The sequence below is a fragment of the Pipistrellus kuhlii genome, unplaced genomic scaffold (genome assembly GCF_014108245.1).
Source record: "Pipistrellus kuhlii isolate mPipKuh1 unplaced genomic scaffold, mPipKuh1.p scaffold_m20_p_9, whole genome shotgun sequence".
Classification (NCBI taxonomy): Eukaryota; Metazoa; Chordata; class Mammalia; order Chiroptera; family Vespertilionidae; genus Pipistrellus; species Pipistrellus kuhlii.
Window position 1 is genome coordinate 44,221,704 of NW_023425595.1, and position 16,043 is coordinate 44,237,746.

At 39.6% G+C, this 16,043-nt stretch overlaps 1 protein-coding gene and 1 long non-coding RNA gene across 3 annotated transcripts in view; both read right to left on the reverse strand.

Annotated features, from left to right (window-relative positions):
* RAB38 (RAB38, member RAS oncogene family) overlaps positions 1 to 16,043 on the reverse strand; it is a 51,675-nt gene that overhangs the window by 24,554 nt on the left and 11,078 nt on the right. For both annotated transcript variants that reach the window (XM_036428242.2, XM_036428243.2), the window contains exon 2: positions 4,782 to 5,062. In XM_036428242.2, coding sequence (XP_036284135.1) covers positions 4,782 to 5,062 — 281 coding nt within the window. The remainder of the gene's footprint in view (positions 1 to 4,781; positions 5,063 to 16,043) is intronic.
* LOC118713549 lies at positions 9,882 to 11,830 on the reverse strand. The gene is made up of 2 exons (XR_006740801.1): positions 11,714 to 11,830; positions 9,882 to 11,676 (listed from the first exon to the last, which is right to left on the reverse strand). It is a non-coding gene; the product is annotated as an uncharacterized LOC118713549 (long non-coding RNA).

Genomic DNA, 16,043 nt, shown 5'->3' on the forward strand with positions numbered 1-16,043 from the left:
TGGAATCTAGGCCATGTGCCCGTGCCTTAGCTGCAAGGAAAGCCCAGAAGAAAGTTTTATGGGTTCTTCCTGGGGAGGTAAGCCTCCCACGGCTAGATGTTCCCCCAAAGACAGCAAATGTGTTTCATAGTTGCTGGAAAGCCTCGCATGCAAGATTCTCACTACACTGTGAAACGCCTATGCTTCCCCCTGGAAAACTAACTTCCTATAGAGAACAGTATTGGATGTACGTATTCCTTCTCTCTGCAGACGCACATGGACATTCTCTGTTTTAGCATCAGGGAAGACTCAAATTGGGTGGAGTTTAATGTAAGAAAACTTATTCCGAGGGCACCCATAGATCATAGCACATTCTGAGGAGAGGGTGGGCCTAACTGGTCAGTCCAAGTAGGACAGAAATATCCAAGGAAATCTGCCAGGAGGAGGGCCGATGAGGAGGGCCCAAGAGAAAGGACACTGAAGTTCTTTCTGTGAATTTGGTTCCTGTCCCCACTAGTGAACAGATAGAATTTGTTGTCCCATCTATACTGGTGTTTTCCTGGTGACCTGATTCTGAACACACCATATATGAATCGCTACACCATAAGAGCAGGATGGAGCAACTTGCAAAAGGCTAAGATATAGAAATAGACCTTGTGCCAAGTGCAACTGCTGTGAGCCACACCCAGACCACTGGATGGGCTGTGAGAACAGAGAGATCATAGGAATGTTGATTATATATGTATGTGTGTGTGTGTGTGTGTGTGTGTGTGTGTGTGTTGGGGGTGGGGGGTGGGGAGGAATATAATCAGACATAACACATCCATGTGGTATGTGTGATCCAGTGACTCCACATATCATTTCTTGTGCACAGCAACTCTAGAAGGCAGGTGCCTATGATCAAAGAGTGAATCTAAAAGAAGCAATGGGCACCAAGAATGCAGCAAGTAAATGGGTGAGCAGAGGGCAGAGCCCCATCACCACTGAGATGGGCCCAGAGGACAGGGATCACAACTTTGGGGCTGCACTAACAAAGGCAGGCCAGGGCTCTCATTCTAAAGAGACAAATCTACCAAAGCATATTGTAAGGATGGGGCTTGGGCACAGGAATGCATAACATAGCCTTCAGTGGAGCTCAGGTGTGATGTGGATAGTATAATGTATTGGAGCTCCTGATCTATAGGGTGACCATGTAAATTTTTTTTAAATCCTCACTTGAGGATGTTTTTATTGACTGATTGAGAGAGAGAGAGAGAAGAAAGAATCTTCAATTGGAAAGAAACTCCTGCATGCACCAACTGGGAATTGAATCTGCAATCCAGGTATGAGCCCTGACGGAATCAAATCCACAACCTTTTGGTGTTTAGGACAATGCTCCAATCAACTGAGCCGCCCAGGCTGGTCATGTAAATTTTAATTACAAACTAGAAATGGGAATCTTATTAATAATTATGCTAGGACAACAGGCATAAACTAAGAATGTTCCAGAAAAATGGGACACAGGATTCCTCCAATTAAACATCATCTAGCCTTAGTGAATCCACAGGCAGAATTCAAGTAAACATGACCAATAAAGGGGAAGAATGTGGTTGAAAACCTGACTTAGGAGACACTGTATTTCTACTCTTTCCTTTGGTTTTAATATTCTAAGAGATGACATTAAAAATAAAATCAGAGATCCTAGCATATATTTAATTTTCATTTCTTTTCTCTTAACTCCTATCCAGAAGCTAAAAATGATTGTTCCTGCAACAGCATAGGACATGCAAACTCATAAAAAGTTACTCCCCAAGACAAAAAACCAAGAGGGTCAATTTGCCTGGTCAGCAGCAAGATGGGGGCTGGTCTCAATGACAAACTCCGCTAACTCCCTGCTAGTTCCAGCTCAGAGACGGCCACACTGATGGTGATGCCCACAGGATTTCTGCCTTCGGTGCATTAGAAGTCTCAGAGACAGAGAAAAGGAAATCAGATGTTTATCATCAGACTGGTTATGATGTCACTCCAGAGGATGCTCATTGTTAGCAGATGCACTTTCTAAGAGAAAGGCCTCTAAGGGGAATGTTCCTGATCCCCAGTGTAATCAAAGAATGAATCGGTAGCTGTCTCCAAAGGCCGCCATCTTAGCTTCCGGCTGCCAGTGTGATCTGGGCCTCAGTAATGCTATCCTCAGAAAGCAGGCAGGGCTTTCTCAGATGCTTTAAAAGAGACTTTTTGAATAGTCTGACATGCCGGCAGGCCAACGCTGCAGCATTTATTATTCCTGAGCTCCCAGGGATTGACTTTGAAGACCAACCTGGCACCGGGAAGCCATTTTCATTAGTGAGATATTCAGAAGGGCCATTTCAATAGCCGTATGTCTGGGGAGAACAGAAATGCTGAATGCTGGCTCTACCTTTTACAGTGAGGCCTTGTACCCTCTTGGTTGTATTAACAGTTGAGTGTACTTTAGGCTCCTAAAACTCCCTCCACCCTCTCTCTGTTCAAAGCTTCTCATCAAAGTTTATATTTGCAGGGATTTAAAGGATTATATAAATCAGTGTGGAAGGTCAGCCTGGCCTTAAGTTAATGAACATCATGCCCCTAAGCAGAGTTCAGGATGGCCATGGTGGAGCAGGCACGTCAGGGTGAAAAGATGTCCAGAAGGCCTTTGTGCCACAAGCAGTTTCAACCCTCCCCACAAATTCACAGGTTTCTTCCTTTCTTTTTATTTTTTTTTTTTGCTAGCGCTTATTCACTATCCAACATCCCATACATTTTACTTATATTTTGTTATTACTACTGCACTACATGAAGTCAGAGTTCTGTTTTGTAAATGCCTCTGTTCCTAATGCCTGCTGCATTACAAATGCTCAATAATACTTGCTGAATGAATAAATGGTGGAAAATAAACACTCCCCGCCCCCATAGGAATGTAAGTCATTCATTGAGTTTTCCCTTCAGATATAAAGTAACCAACTGAGAAGAAAAGTCCTCCAAACTCTACTTCTGGGCTGAAAAGGACTCTATTAAAAGAAAGGAGTTTGGATGGTGGGGCTAACAGACAGGAGAATGTTTTTAAAAAGCCAGACTATCATCTGAGAATCAGACTATAAAAATGTAATATTTCTTAAATTTCTGAAATTTATCACACCTGTGCGTTTTGCTCCTTGCGTCTCTCTTTACAACAATAAATTCTTAAAACAAGCAAACCAAAAAGGTTCCATGACAACCCATAAGTAGAAAATGATAGATGTTGTGACTTAAATAAAAAGAAGCATCTTAAGAAATCAATGGAACAAGGAGTTTTAACAGGAAAGAAAGGGTAGGGGAAGGGGAACAGTGCACTAAACTCCAAGAAGGAACCGAGAAATAACCACTTGTAAACGTAAGAGACACACAGAGAGAAAACTAATCCCAACCAGGGCAGACAGTATTTCCAACACCCTCTTCTCCATCATCTCCCAATCTAAGCAGCTGCTTAATCCTGCTGGTGTTTCCACTTCTGTGATATTTTCAAAGCAGGTTTTCTTTTCAATCCCTAAAGCCATTGGCTTAAGTCAAAGGCTTGTCATCTTCCCATAGGAAGGAATGACCAAGTCACTCTGTCTCTAGGATGACTTTCCTGGAATCTATCTTTCCCTAGTGCCCAGCACCAAGTCTGCCAGACGCTGCCCCTGAGCCTATTAGAATGATGCCCATCAAGTTGTATTTTCAGACCATTCTCCAGTGATGTGCACAAATGTTCACAGGAGGCCTAAGTGTGAATTCCATAGTTAGAGACTGTACAGAGATAATGCCTGTCTTACTGACAGCCGAATCTCTAACAACTAGCTCAGTGCCTATGCTCCACACATGTAATGCCTGTTCCACAAATAAATAGAAGTAGAAAATCATTATGTAAAACTGTGGAATGCAATCCTAATAATGTCACACACACACACACACACACACACACACACACAAAAAAAAAAAAATCCAAAAAATACTTTATTTATTTATATAATTTATGCACTTCTTAACTTTCTAAATTTACTGTTAAAATTCTCTCTCTCTCTCTCTCTCTCTCTCAAGATAAAAAAACAACAACACAGAAACAAAAGGGAGTAGAGAAAGAATCATGTACCTGACAAATCAGATAGCAGTGTGGAGTATAATGGAAGGTATAGCACCCTTATCACCTACACCCAATTCTTCATCTTCTACCTCTGCCCCTGCCCCACTTCTGCTCCCTCCCGGCCACCCAGGACAGTGAGCTGTGCCAAGCCACACCACGGCCTTCCCATATATACTTGCTGTCTACTCTCACTCCACTATCCTGTTATGCCCAAAGCCACAGTCTGTGTCCCTGCTATCTTTTCTTTTTCAGGGCAAAGCACAATTCCTTATACAAAGGAACATTGTATGTTGATGGAGTAAATTAATACATGAATAAGGCAGAAACACTGACTGTGTGGCCCACTTCTTTCATTTATTCTAAAATCATACCTACCTAACAGGGTTGCTGTGAGGACTAATGAGAAAATGCTTATAAGACATTCCTCACACATAAGCACTCAAGAAAGAAAAATATTTACTAACTATTATTGACAGGGTGATGTACAAGATGCTTTGCTCCCTTAGCCACAATCATCTTAAATTGCACATAATAGTTCCTGCCCTGCTCCTCTCACCCCTTGAGGTGAGAAAGTGCTTAAAGTAGTTTGGGAACTATAAATCACGGGCAAACACATATTATTATCATGATGATAACAACGATGATTACATGCCATTTTCTTTGTGAATCTTCCCTACAATAAGCTTATCATTTAAGGTCACCTTACCTTTGCTGAGGTTTCAAACCATCCTACGAAACCGTGCTCCTTGCAGAACTGGTCCATCTTGAGGCCGTTGTTCAGGAGCATATCCTTGCCCTGGTCACATTTGTTGGCCAATAAAACCACTGAAACTGGTTTGCCATTAGGGAGACTTAACTTGGAGTCCAGATCATTTTTCCATTTGGTCACTGCTTCAAACGTAGCTGGCCTGGTGACATCGAAGACAATGAATGCACCCATGGCTTCTCGGTAATAGACCCTTGTCATGTTTCCAAATCTTTCTTGACCTATTACCAAAAAGAAATAGAAATAAAAAACTTATTGCAATTATAAGCAATATATATATATAAACCTTATGAGGCCTCTGGTATGAGCCGATCACTCAGTAAAGTGCTTCACTGTTTATCTTTAAAGAATGAGCTAACTACACAATCATGCTACTTTGTTTTTTATCTTTGAGTCTAGAGAGGATTCATTCATTTAACAAGTATTTATTGAAACTTCTGTGTAACCATGTAATAGTCTAGAACTGTGCTAATATAATCTCCCACTACCACATATGACTACTTAAGTTTAAAGTAATTAAAACTAATTATAATTTAAAACCAAGTTCCTCAGTCACACTATCTAGTAAAATTTCAGTATTTAACAACCACAATGGCTAGTGGCTACAGCATTACACACTTCCAATCCAGAACATTTCTATTATCATGGTATGTTCTATTGGATAACGCTTTCCTCAATACATGGGATACAATGATTAAAACATGAGTATTCCTGCCATCATGGAGATTACATTTAAGCGGGATGATACATTATAATAAAAAATATAATAAATAATGTAGTATGTTTAAAAAGTACCTACAGTGAACTCTAATTAAGGATAATAGTAATAACTAGCATTTATTGTATTGTTACTAACCATCTGAAATATAACTTACAGAAATGATCATGAAGGTACAATTATTATCCCCATTTTAAAGTGAAAAAAAAAGAGACTTGGTGAGGCTAAGTAATTTATTGAAATTGAACAAATTAATGAACTTTGGAGATTGGGATTCACATCTAAACTTTTTTAATCCAGAGCCCACAGTTATTTAGGAGAACTGAATATTCTCAACTAACAGTCTGTACTAGTTCTCCTCCAGGTTTATGTACCAGGAGTTGTCCCCTCCAACTCAAGGGAACAGATAACAGACATGTATGTGTCTATGCCAGTCTCTGGATAACATGCTAGGAATGCAACACAAACTAGATGATCTCTATCATAAGTAATCTACAATCTATTGGATAAAAAAGCCCTATGAAACAAAGAGAGGGAAAAAGGAAGAGGGAAGGAAAGAAGGAAGGAAGGAAGGAAGGAAGGAAGGAAGGAAGGAAGGAAGGAAGGGAGGAAAAGATTACTGGTCTTTTTTAAGACCAATCAGCTAGAATCAGTTTTGCTCTGATTCATAACTTTCTAACGAATATTTGCAAGATTATTAAACATTCTAAGTTTAGCCTTCCTCGTTGGCAAAATGGCAACAAGAATATGCAGCTCAAAAGGTTGTCATAAGGATGAAACAAGTTAACATGTGTAAAGCATCCAGCACAGTATCTTAGAACTACCTGGCACTTAAATTTTCCCTCCCTTTCTCCAGCATGTTAAAAATTATGAAAGACAATATGATATGGGCAGTAAAATCATGTTGCAGACCAGAGCTTATAACAAAAAGTTACAGGTATTTCAGCTGATTAACAAAAGAGAACAAAATCCTACTGGTTGTCACTCTGTCCACTAGTAGTTGCTAAAGACAGCTAATGAAAACTGGTTTTAAATTTTCTGAACCAAAAAATCCCAGAAGTATATGATCAAAGGCCTTTTATTCTGTCTTCAGAATTTATTTTCAGAGTCTTACAAAGTTAAACAAATTAAAACAAAGGTAGGTGTAAATTTAATAGGCCAACTCCTCTTAGAAGAAAATGCTGAAACTGGCATGTGTCTAAAAGCATACAGGTCAGCACACCTCTGAGAACACTTTACACTGAACTTGGAGCTCCTGGTTTTGTGATGATGAGTCTGAACTCAAGTTACCACACTCTCTTGTAGGTTGCTATGTTTATATTGGCACTTGCACTGCGGATTGTAAGGGGAAAATGATCCATAAACCACAGGCACTTACTGGAAATGGATGAAGGTCAATGGTTCCCATGCTGGAGTGGAAGCCTGTGTGCTCGGAGCATTTGTCAGAGCCAAACACGAGGACCCTAAAACATTTCTGCTGGGGGTTATACCACAGAAGCAGTTTTAGTGGTATCTCCACAGTCATCCAGTCAATGAAAGAGAGGGGTATAATACTCTTCATATGACACACAACTCACGGGTAAATGTTCCATTTTCCCAAATGAGTTTCACATTTCTTTTTTCTTTTTTTGGTTTCTTATGCAAAGGAGTGATTTCCTTTGATACCATTCAGGGTGGCCGTGACCTTTCAGGGTTCTGGGGGGAAGAAAACCCTCTGTGATCACGCAGGGATCGCAAGCCCTCTAGGCTTCAGAAGGATGTCTTATGATCCCTCTTAGGGAACTATTCAGATGAAGGGCAAAGTCATGGGTTATTCAATAATCTACTTGTCCAGAGGTTTTCGTAGCAGAAGAAGGCCACCCTCCAAAAGAAAGAGTTTACATTTCAAATATGTGGCAAAAGGTAAGTTTCAAGACTGTGCATAAAAGCAATACACATAGGTTTAACACATTCATAGGAATTCCAAAAAGAAAATGTGTTTATGTTTGAGTTTGTGAGTGTGTGTGTGGTGAGAAACAAGGAATAAAAAAGTGTGTTTCTATAAAGAAAAGACCTTTGTTTATCAAGGTCACTGGGCCAACAGACTTGGAACATTTGTATTTTTGACATTCCAGCAAGAGGTCACATTCAGACCAGGGCATTTCTGGCACACGTTTTATCCTGCCTATCCTGTCAGCTGACAGCCCTCTCTGCTGTTTCTTATTAAAAGAATGAGAAACATGTGATTTCTAGTGAGTGCCTACATATGGGCAAAGAAGAGACCTGATGAATTTATCATAGGTAATTTTCTGTTAAAAAAAAAAAAAAAAAAAAAAAAAGATCACAGTTCAAAAATCACCCTTGTCGGGCAAGTATGGCCTGATAGTTGAGCATCAACCCATGCACCAAGAGGTGATGGATTCAATTTTCAGCCAGGGCAAAGGCATAGCCTGCAGGTTCAATCCCCAGTGTGCGGCATGAAGGAGGCAGCCAATCGACAATTCTCCCTCATCGTTGATGTTTTTCTCTCTCTCTCCCTCTCCCTTCCTCTTTGAAATCAATAAAAAATATTTTTAAGTAATAGATGGATGAATGAATGAATGAATGAATGAATGACAAAAACAGGTTTCACAGTTGTGATGCAGGAGAAGAAATCACCAGATGGGTGTATAGGCAAAGGAAATGAAACCACTACCTTGAAGAGATATCTGCACACCCATCAAAAGATGAATGGAGCCAAAACCGGTTTGGCTCAGTTGATAGAGCATTGGTCTGCGGACTAAAAGGTCCCAGGTTCGATTCAGGTCAAGGGCATGTACCTTGGTTGCGGGCACATCCCCAGTGGGAGGTGTGCAAGAGGCAGCTGATCGATGATTCTCATCGATGTTTCTGGCTCTCTATCCCTCTCCCTTCCTCTCTGTAAAAAATCAATAAAATACATATTTAAAAAAAATGAATGGATAAAGAAGGAGAAGGGTGTACACACACACACACACACACACACACACACACACACACACACCAGAAGAGAGAGCATTATGCTAAGAAAATAAGTCAGACAGAGGAAGAAAAATGCTGTATGATCTCTTATATGGGGAACCTAAAAGGCAAAATCTTAGAAACAGATTAGAGTGGTGTTTGTTGGGTGCTGAGGGTGGGGAAAGAAGGAGATGGTACAATGGTACAAGCTCCCAGTTATAAGATGAGTAAGTTCTGGGGATCTAATGCACAGCAATATAGTTAACAATACTGTATTATAAACTTGAAAATTGGTAAAAGGGTAAATCTTAAATGCTCTCACCACACATACCAAAAAAATGATAAGTACCGTATTTTTCGGACCATAAGACGCACCAGTTTTTAGAGAAGGGAAATGAAGAAAAAAAGATTCTGAAACAAATAGTGTCCTAAAATATTTTATGTGCATTAAAACCCAACATCACAGTCATAAACACATGTAATCAACCCTGTAAAGTAAACAGCAACATTTAGAACCATTTTAGAGCCGGGCAAGCACACAGAGACCACACAGAGCCGGGCAAGTAAAAAAACTTTTTTTTTAAAGTATATGTGTAGGCTATATTTGGACCATAAGACGCAGGGACTTTTCCCCCCCACTTCTGGGGGGAAAAAAGTGCGTCTTATGGTCCGAAAAATACGGTATGTGAGGTCATGGAGGTAATCATTTCACAACATATATCAAACCATCACATTGTAGACCCTAAACTTACACAATGGTATATGTCAGTTATATCTCAATAAAGCTGGGAAAAAAGGGAAATCATCACCTAGCTGGAGTGGTTCAGTGGCTGAGCATCTACCTAGGAACCACGAGGTCACAGGTGGAATCCCAGTTGGGGCACAGGCACAGGTTTCGGGCTCACTGGGAGATGATGTTTCTCTCAATGTTTCTAGCTCTCCCTTCCTCTCTCTTTCTCTCTCTTAAAATAATAAAAACATATTTTTCAAAAGGAAATCATCTGAGATATTTATAGAATACCCATCCCTGGGCCACTCTTTTACTATGTTGACTTTATGTGGAATCCAGAGATATGTGTGGGTTTTTTTTAAGTACTCCCTGAGGGAAGTCTCAAAAACTCTATTTCTACCAGCATCTACTTTCAAAAGACAAATATCATCAATGTGCTATTATAGCTCTTCAATGGCCCTTTCATGCTTCAAAAACAGACACCTTTTTTGACACTAAACATGAGGAGTCTGGCTCCAACCGCCTTTCCAAACTCTTCTCCTGCCACTTCCTTCGAAGTGCTCCAAGGCCAAACCGCACTGGACTATTGCTTCCAAAAAATGTCCTGCATCACTCCCTGGATGTCTTCTGCTTGTTTTGCATCTCTGTTCCCAAAGCCTAAATCCTGTCCCCATCCCTCCTCTCATTCTGTTCAATTGTGCCCTGAAATGCCACACATTTCTGCAACCTTCCCTGTCCTGCCTGCTGGAACCAGTGTCCCCCTTCCTCAGACCTCCACAGCATTTTCCTTTTCTGATACTATTCACATTTATCATGTTCTGTATTCATTCTTCTGTATCCAACGTTGTAAAAACCTGGAGAGCAGGTTGATCAGTTTTAATGTTGTAAATCCAAGGCTAGTTCTTCACTTTTTGGATATAATAAGAGCTCAAGATATTAAGATAGAAATGAACAGAAATTAAGATTCCTTCTTCTTCTAGCATACAACATTTATCATGAATCAGTGCTGCATATGAATGCACTTACTCTACATTCCACATGAATTTCTGGTAAGTACTCAATAGATGGAGAAAATTAACATTGTTCTTACAGGGTTGGTGCATATCTGTTGCAACAAGTTTCAGACCAGAATATTATGTTTTCACAATCATTATCACCTTAAGAAATAATTCCTTGGAATCAATTAACTCTGTTATAAAGAATATATATTTTGAGAGTCATGACACAATCAAAAAGACTAAAAGATGGTCTTTATTTCTAGGGAGCAATAGTATGAAAAGCAGAAATACAAAAACGAAAGTAAATATGGACCTTGCATAAGGATCTGGGAGGGGAAACAAACTACCCAATTGATAGAACTGTCAAATGGTGACAATATATAATGGCTTCAACTGGTTTTGAAGGCTCAGGGAACCCCACAGATAAGAATCAGAGTTGGCCAACATCCTGGTAAGCAAGGTTTTCTCATTTTTAAGAGCCCGTCTAACTCTCTGGCAATAGTTCTGAAACTCTTTCATCTTCTTTCTTCACTTCTTGGCTCCATCAACCCATTGACAGAAAAATGTCAATCAATCGCACTTTGTCCAAGTCACCTAAGGTTAGATCCTGAAATGAACCTGGTGTGATTTTTCCCTACAACATTACTCACTGGCCCCTAGCCAGAACCAAGTTTCTGCAGCCCCCATGACAAACACTGCCTCTGAACAGAGAAAGAGTTCAATTCAGCCTTCCTGTTAAGTGAGGAAATAACCTATAATTCTTGACCCCTCCCCATGAATACGCAGATTTAACAAGTCTCTAAGAGTCCTTCTCTGTCATGTCTCTTGCATTTATTGCTTTCTTTCCACTCACACTGAAATCACTTCAGTTTGGACTATCTCATCTCATTCCTGCACTTAACAACAAATTTTGAATGCTTATTGTTTTCTAAGCACTGTGCTAGCAGCTAGAAAAAAACAATTGAAAATCTTTGCCCTTATGAAGCTTACATCCTAGTGAAAAGGTAACAGTAAACAAAACACTAAGTAAGATACATTTATATTCTGTTCGCTGGAGAAAAGTACCGTGGAGAGGAAGTAAGCAGGAAAGGAGAAAGGTGGGAGGGCAATGTTAAGCTGCATGGATAGTGATGACTCATTGAGAAGTATCATCTGAGTAAAAACCAAAAAGAGGTAAAGGAGCCAGCCATAAGGATATTTAGGAGAAGAGGGTTTTAGACAGAGGGAACAGCAAGACAAAGATGCAGAGGCACAGATGTTCTGGCAAGTGTTTGGAGAACAGGAAGGAGACTGTTGGCTGGTGTGCCATGAGGCAGATTACAGGGACCAGACTGCAGACAGTTAGGGACCTGGTGCAGATGTAGCCTTTTATTCTGGATGAGAGAGGAAAGCACTGAAGGATTGTGAGCAGATGAGAAACATGAACTAGCACTGAAGGATTGTGAGCAGATGAGAAACATGAACTAACAGGACATGGTTAAGGATGCTACTGCATTGAGGCAACGGTAGCCAACCTTTCGGACCTCACGGACCACCAATGGTCCCCAGACCACCGGTTGGCGAGCGCTGCACTGAGGAATGATTTACAGGGGTCAAGGCTGGGAGTGGGGAGATGATAATCCACTTCCATTGTGATTATCCATTCCAACCACTTGGAGGGGAGGGCAGTTAGGGGTGACCAGGCTTGAAAGAATGGACAGTTGGGGGTGATCAGGCCTGCAGGGGAGGGCAGTTAGGGGTCAATGGAAGGTGGTAGTGTTAAAGGTGGTAAAGTCGAGTTGTTTCTAGATATATTTGGAAATAGAGATGACAAATGGGATGCAGATGTAATAGGATTCAAGCATGATTCCCAGACTGTTGGCCTGAATTACTGAAAGTAGGGAGTTGTCATTCGCTGACGTGTGGAGGTGAAGGTTCTGTGGAAGTCCTTTGGGATTCTGACATGTTGATATGAGGTGTCTGTTGGCAGGTATGTTGAATAGGCAGTTGTATATTCCAGGCTGAAGTTGCAGGAGTGGTCAAGGCTGAAATTTAACTTGTACTTTAATCTCTGTGCACCTCTGCCTCTTTCACCTTTCAAAGCCCTGTTTTCACCCTATCATTTCCCTAATTAAACACTTTCAGGGATGCACTCCTGCCTCCAATCGATGCCAAAACTCAAAGGCTGGGCTGCTAACACATATGACCCACACAAGATTTAAAGCAATTTTGGACTATTTCCCAACAGTTATAAATTGGGAGACCTGTAATAAAACAGATACTGCAACATCTTAAAAACTCAGAACATTCAGAAATGCAGGGTCTACATCATATGACTAATCTTTTGGTATTAGTTCATTTGATATGGTCAGTAAGAAAAAAAAATGTGCTGAGATGCTATACCTTTTGCCTTATTATGTAGCATAAAAACTGCCTTAAATTTGTGTATGTATATCAACTTTAGAAAAATAAGTCTTAAAAAAGTATTTCTAATTCAATTAAATGTATATTATGCAAGTGGATTAATTTTTCTTATTGTAATTTTTCTTATTGCCTTACAATAAAATCCCATGTTTGTTTCTTTGCATCAAAACACTCCTTAACACACTTGGCCTTGTTACAGCACATCCATCCAGCTGTACGGAGAATTTTGTGGAGGAACAAAATGGGAGCCAGGATTTGGGGGGAGCTTTGCTCCCATTTCCTAGGAAAATAGGGAGCAGTAGCTTGGGGGTTGGGGGGAGAAGGCAGTCAGTATTGAGAACAGAAGCTTTCAAAAAGAAAACAAGTGTTTGCCAAGTAGATAAATGGAAATGGTTCCTTTATTTTATCCTCTGGACTCCAATGGAATTTTCAAGATTACACTCCTTGATCTACAAGGTCAAGAATACTCAGACTAAGATCAGGATATGCTCAAAACTATGCCTTGCTAGGTTCTGTTAAGTTCTGCTTCCTGATTTTATGCCCACTCATTTCATGGCACCCCTATGCCCATTGGAACATACCCTCTCCCTTATTCTCTACCTAAATTCTTCAAGGTTGTACCAAACCCTACATTCTGGCAGCCTGTCCTGACTACTTGGCCCCACTCTCAACTCTTTCCTTATCTGTACACATATGGCTCTGCCATGGATTGCCCTGCCCTACTCTGCACTGCTTCTGATGTGCTGGAAGCCTCTGCAGCCGGTGTCTCCAGTTCCACTGCAGACTCCTTGAGCCCACAATGCATTACTCAATCACTGTCTCCTTAAGTCTCCACAGCACACACTTTGAGAGGCTCTTAGTCTATGCCCATGAAGGACTTGTGCAATAGAATGGAACTGGGAATACAAGTACTCTTTACAGAATGAAGCAACGATGTTTAATATTGATTATTATTATTATTTTTTTTGGAAGAAGGAACTCCAGCAGGGAGAGGAGTGAATTGAATAAAGCAAGATCTCTGATCCAACTCATTTACTTTCTATGCCTTATTTGCTACTTCTGAAGATCCATTCTGGGAAAAAAATCTGTCCCCAATTCAGAACCACCCAAACTCTTTATGCAATTTCTTTATTCCCAAATGAACAATGGTTCTTGTTTCATCTTACTACTGGCTATCATCCCTCATAGGCACATCTTACCTCTATTCAACAAAAAGGAAAATCTAGATAGAGTACTGAATTAAGGTAATATGTGCAAGAGAATAAGATGAAAAAAAGTGACAATTTGTTTCTTAGGTGTCCACAAATAATAGCATTATAGAAAGGAAGGATAGAAGATTATACTGATTTTTTTTTTTAAGTTAAACTTAAAAATGCAGGGTGGGGGAAAAGTAGGTTTACAGTTGTTCATATGGAAAAATAATATAATAATTAATAATACAAAAAAACCCTCTTATTTCACATACTCACAACTGTAAGCCTACTTTTGCCCCACCCTGCATTCCATTAAATTCTAAATTTATATTTAAATTTAAGGCAATATATGTATGTTTGTGTATTTGTGCCTGTGTGTGTGTGTGTATGTGTGTGTGTGTGTATGAAAATGAGCATCACAGTGTCCCATGAGATTTTTGTCAGAATTTATTTTGATTGGAGGTTCAACATTACTCAGTTTAAAAAATTAACTTGATGGAGAAATAAGATCATATTGTAATGTCACATCCAATGTTGGATTTTAGGATGAAGAGAATGAAACTAAGTCACAGAAGAGGTTGACATGAATCAAGGTAGAACAATCAGCATATTTTATTTTCAATTAAACCAAATAAAGCCTAAACAAATACCTACCAAACTACCTAAAAATATCTGAACTCTAAGCCCAAATATATTTGTGGATGGGAGGGGGCGAGCTAACTCTGATTTAGCATTTAAGACATCATTTCTAAGTAAGCTTTAAAGATACTTTTGTAAGTAACTCAAAGAGGCCCTGTGCTCTAAGGGTTTCACCCTTTTGAAAAACTTTTTTGATTGATTTTAGAGAGAGAAAGAATGAAAAAGAGACAGAGAGATAGAGAGAAATATTGATTTTTATTGTTCCACTTATTTATTCATTCATTGGTTGATTCTTGTATGTGCCCTGATGAGGATCGATCCCGTAAGCTTGACATATCAGGTGACACTGATCAACTGAGCTACCGAGCCAGGGCCAATGTTTCTTTCTTAAAGAATTTCCAGATTCCTCTGGAGCAGTGGTTCTCAACCTTTCTAATGCCTCAACCCTTTAATACAGCTCCTCATGTTGTGGTTAGCACCAACCATAAAATTATTTTTGTTGCTACTTCATAACTGTAATTTTGCACTGTTAATGAATTGTAATGTAAATATCTGTGTTTTCCAATGGTCTTAGTCTCTACGGCAGCTTGTGGGTCACAGACCATCGGAAAACACAGATATTCACAATTTTGAGGTAATTCACAATTTTAACATTAGATCAAGCTACATTCCTTTTCATATGATCATATTGTCTTGAAACTGGGTTTTTCACAGTTTGTGTAATAACAAATAAAAAATCATGTAAAATGAAAGACAGGAAGTGAGAGTGGTAATGTCTAGTTTAAAGTATTGTTTTCTTTAAAATAAAAACAATACACACACCACACTCTCCCGTATAAGACAATTTTTATTCCAATACCATCAAGCATCATAACTATTCTCATATTTAATACTCAAACTAGAGACTTGTGTCCCTCTGTCACTGTGAATTTTCTAAAAGTATTTAAGATGGTTGCTATTAAGCCAGACCACTACAGGCCCATAGCAGTATTGTATGCAAAGAATACAGCGAATTCAATTCTTACCTCTACCCAAAAGTGGAAAGGTTCAAAGACATAGTAAGTTATTGCTTTAAAATAAATAATGTGTATCTTCTAAATGCAACTAAAACTATTTATCACTTGTGAAAACTATTGCATTATATCACCCACTAGGAAATATTAGAATAGAGTGGTTAGAAAATGGGATTTATTTATTTTTATCTATTTATATATTTTTGTTAATCTTCACCTGAGAATTTGTTGTTGTTGTTCTTAGTCCTCACCTGAGGATATTTTTACATTGATTTTTTAGAGTGGAAGGAAGGGAGATGTGAGAGAGACACATCGATTGGTTGCCTCCTGCACATTCCCTGGCCAGGGCCAGGGATCAAGCCTGAAACCTAGGTATGGGACCTTGACAAGAATCAAAGTCCACAGGCCACGGCTCCATCCACTGAGCCAAACTGGCTAGGGCAGAAAATGGGATTTTAAAATAGACAGTTTATATCCCAGTACTGTCACATACTGTGACTTTTAAAAGTTTTATGCATTTTTGCTTGTTAATCTAGTCTGTCTAAGCCCA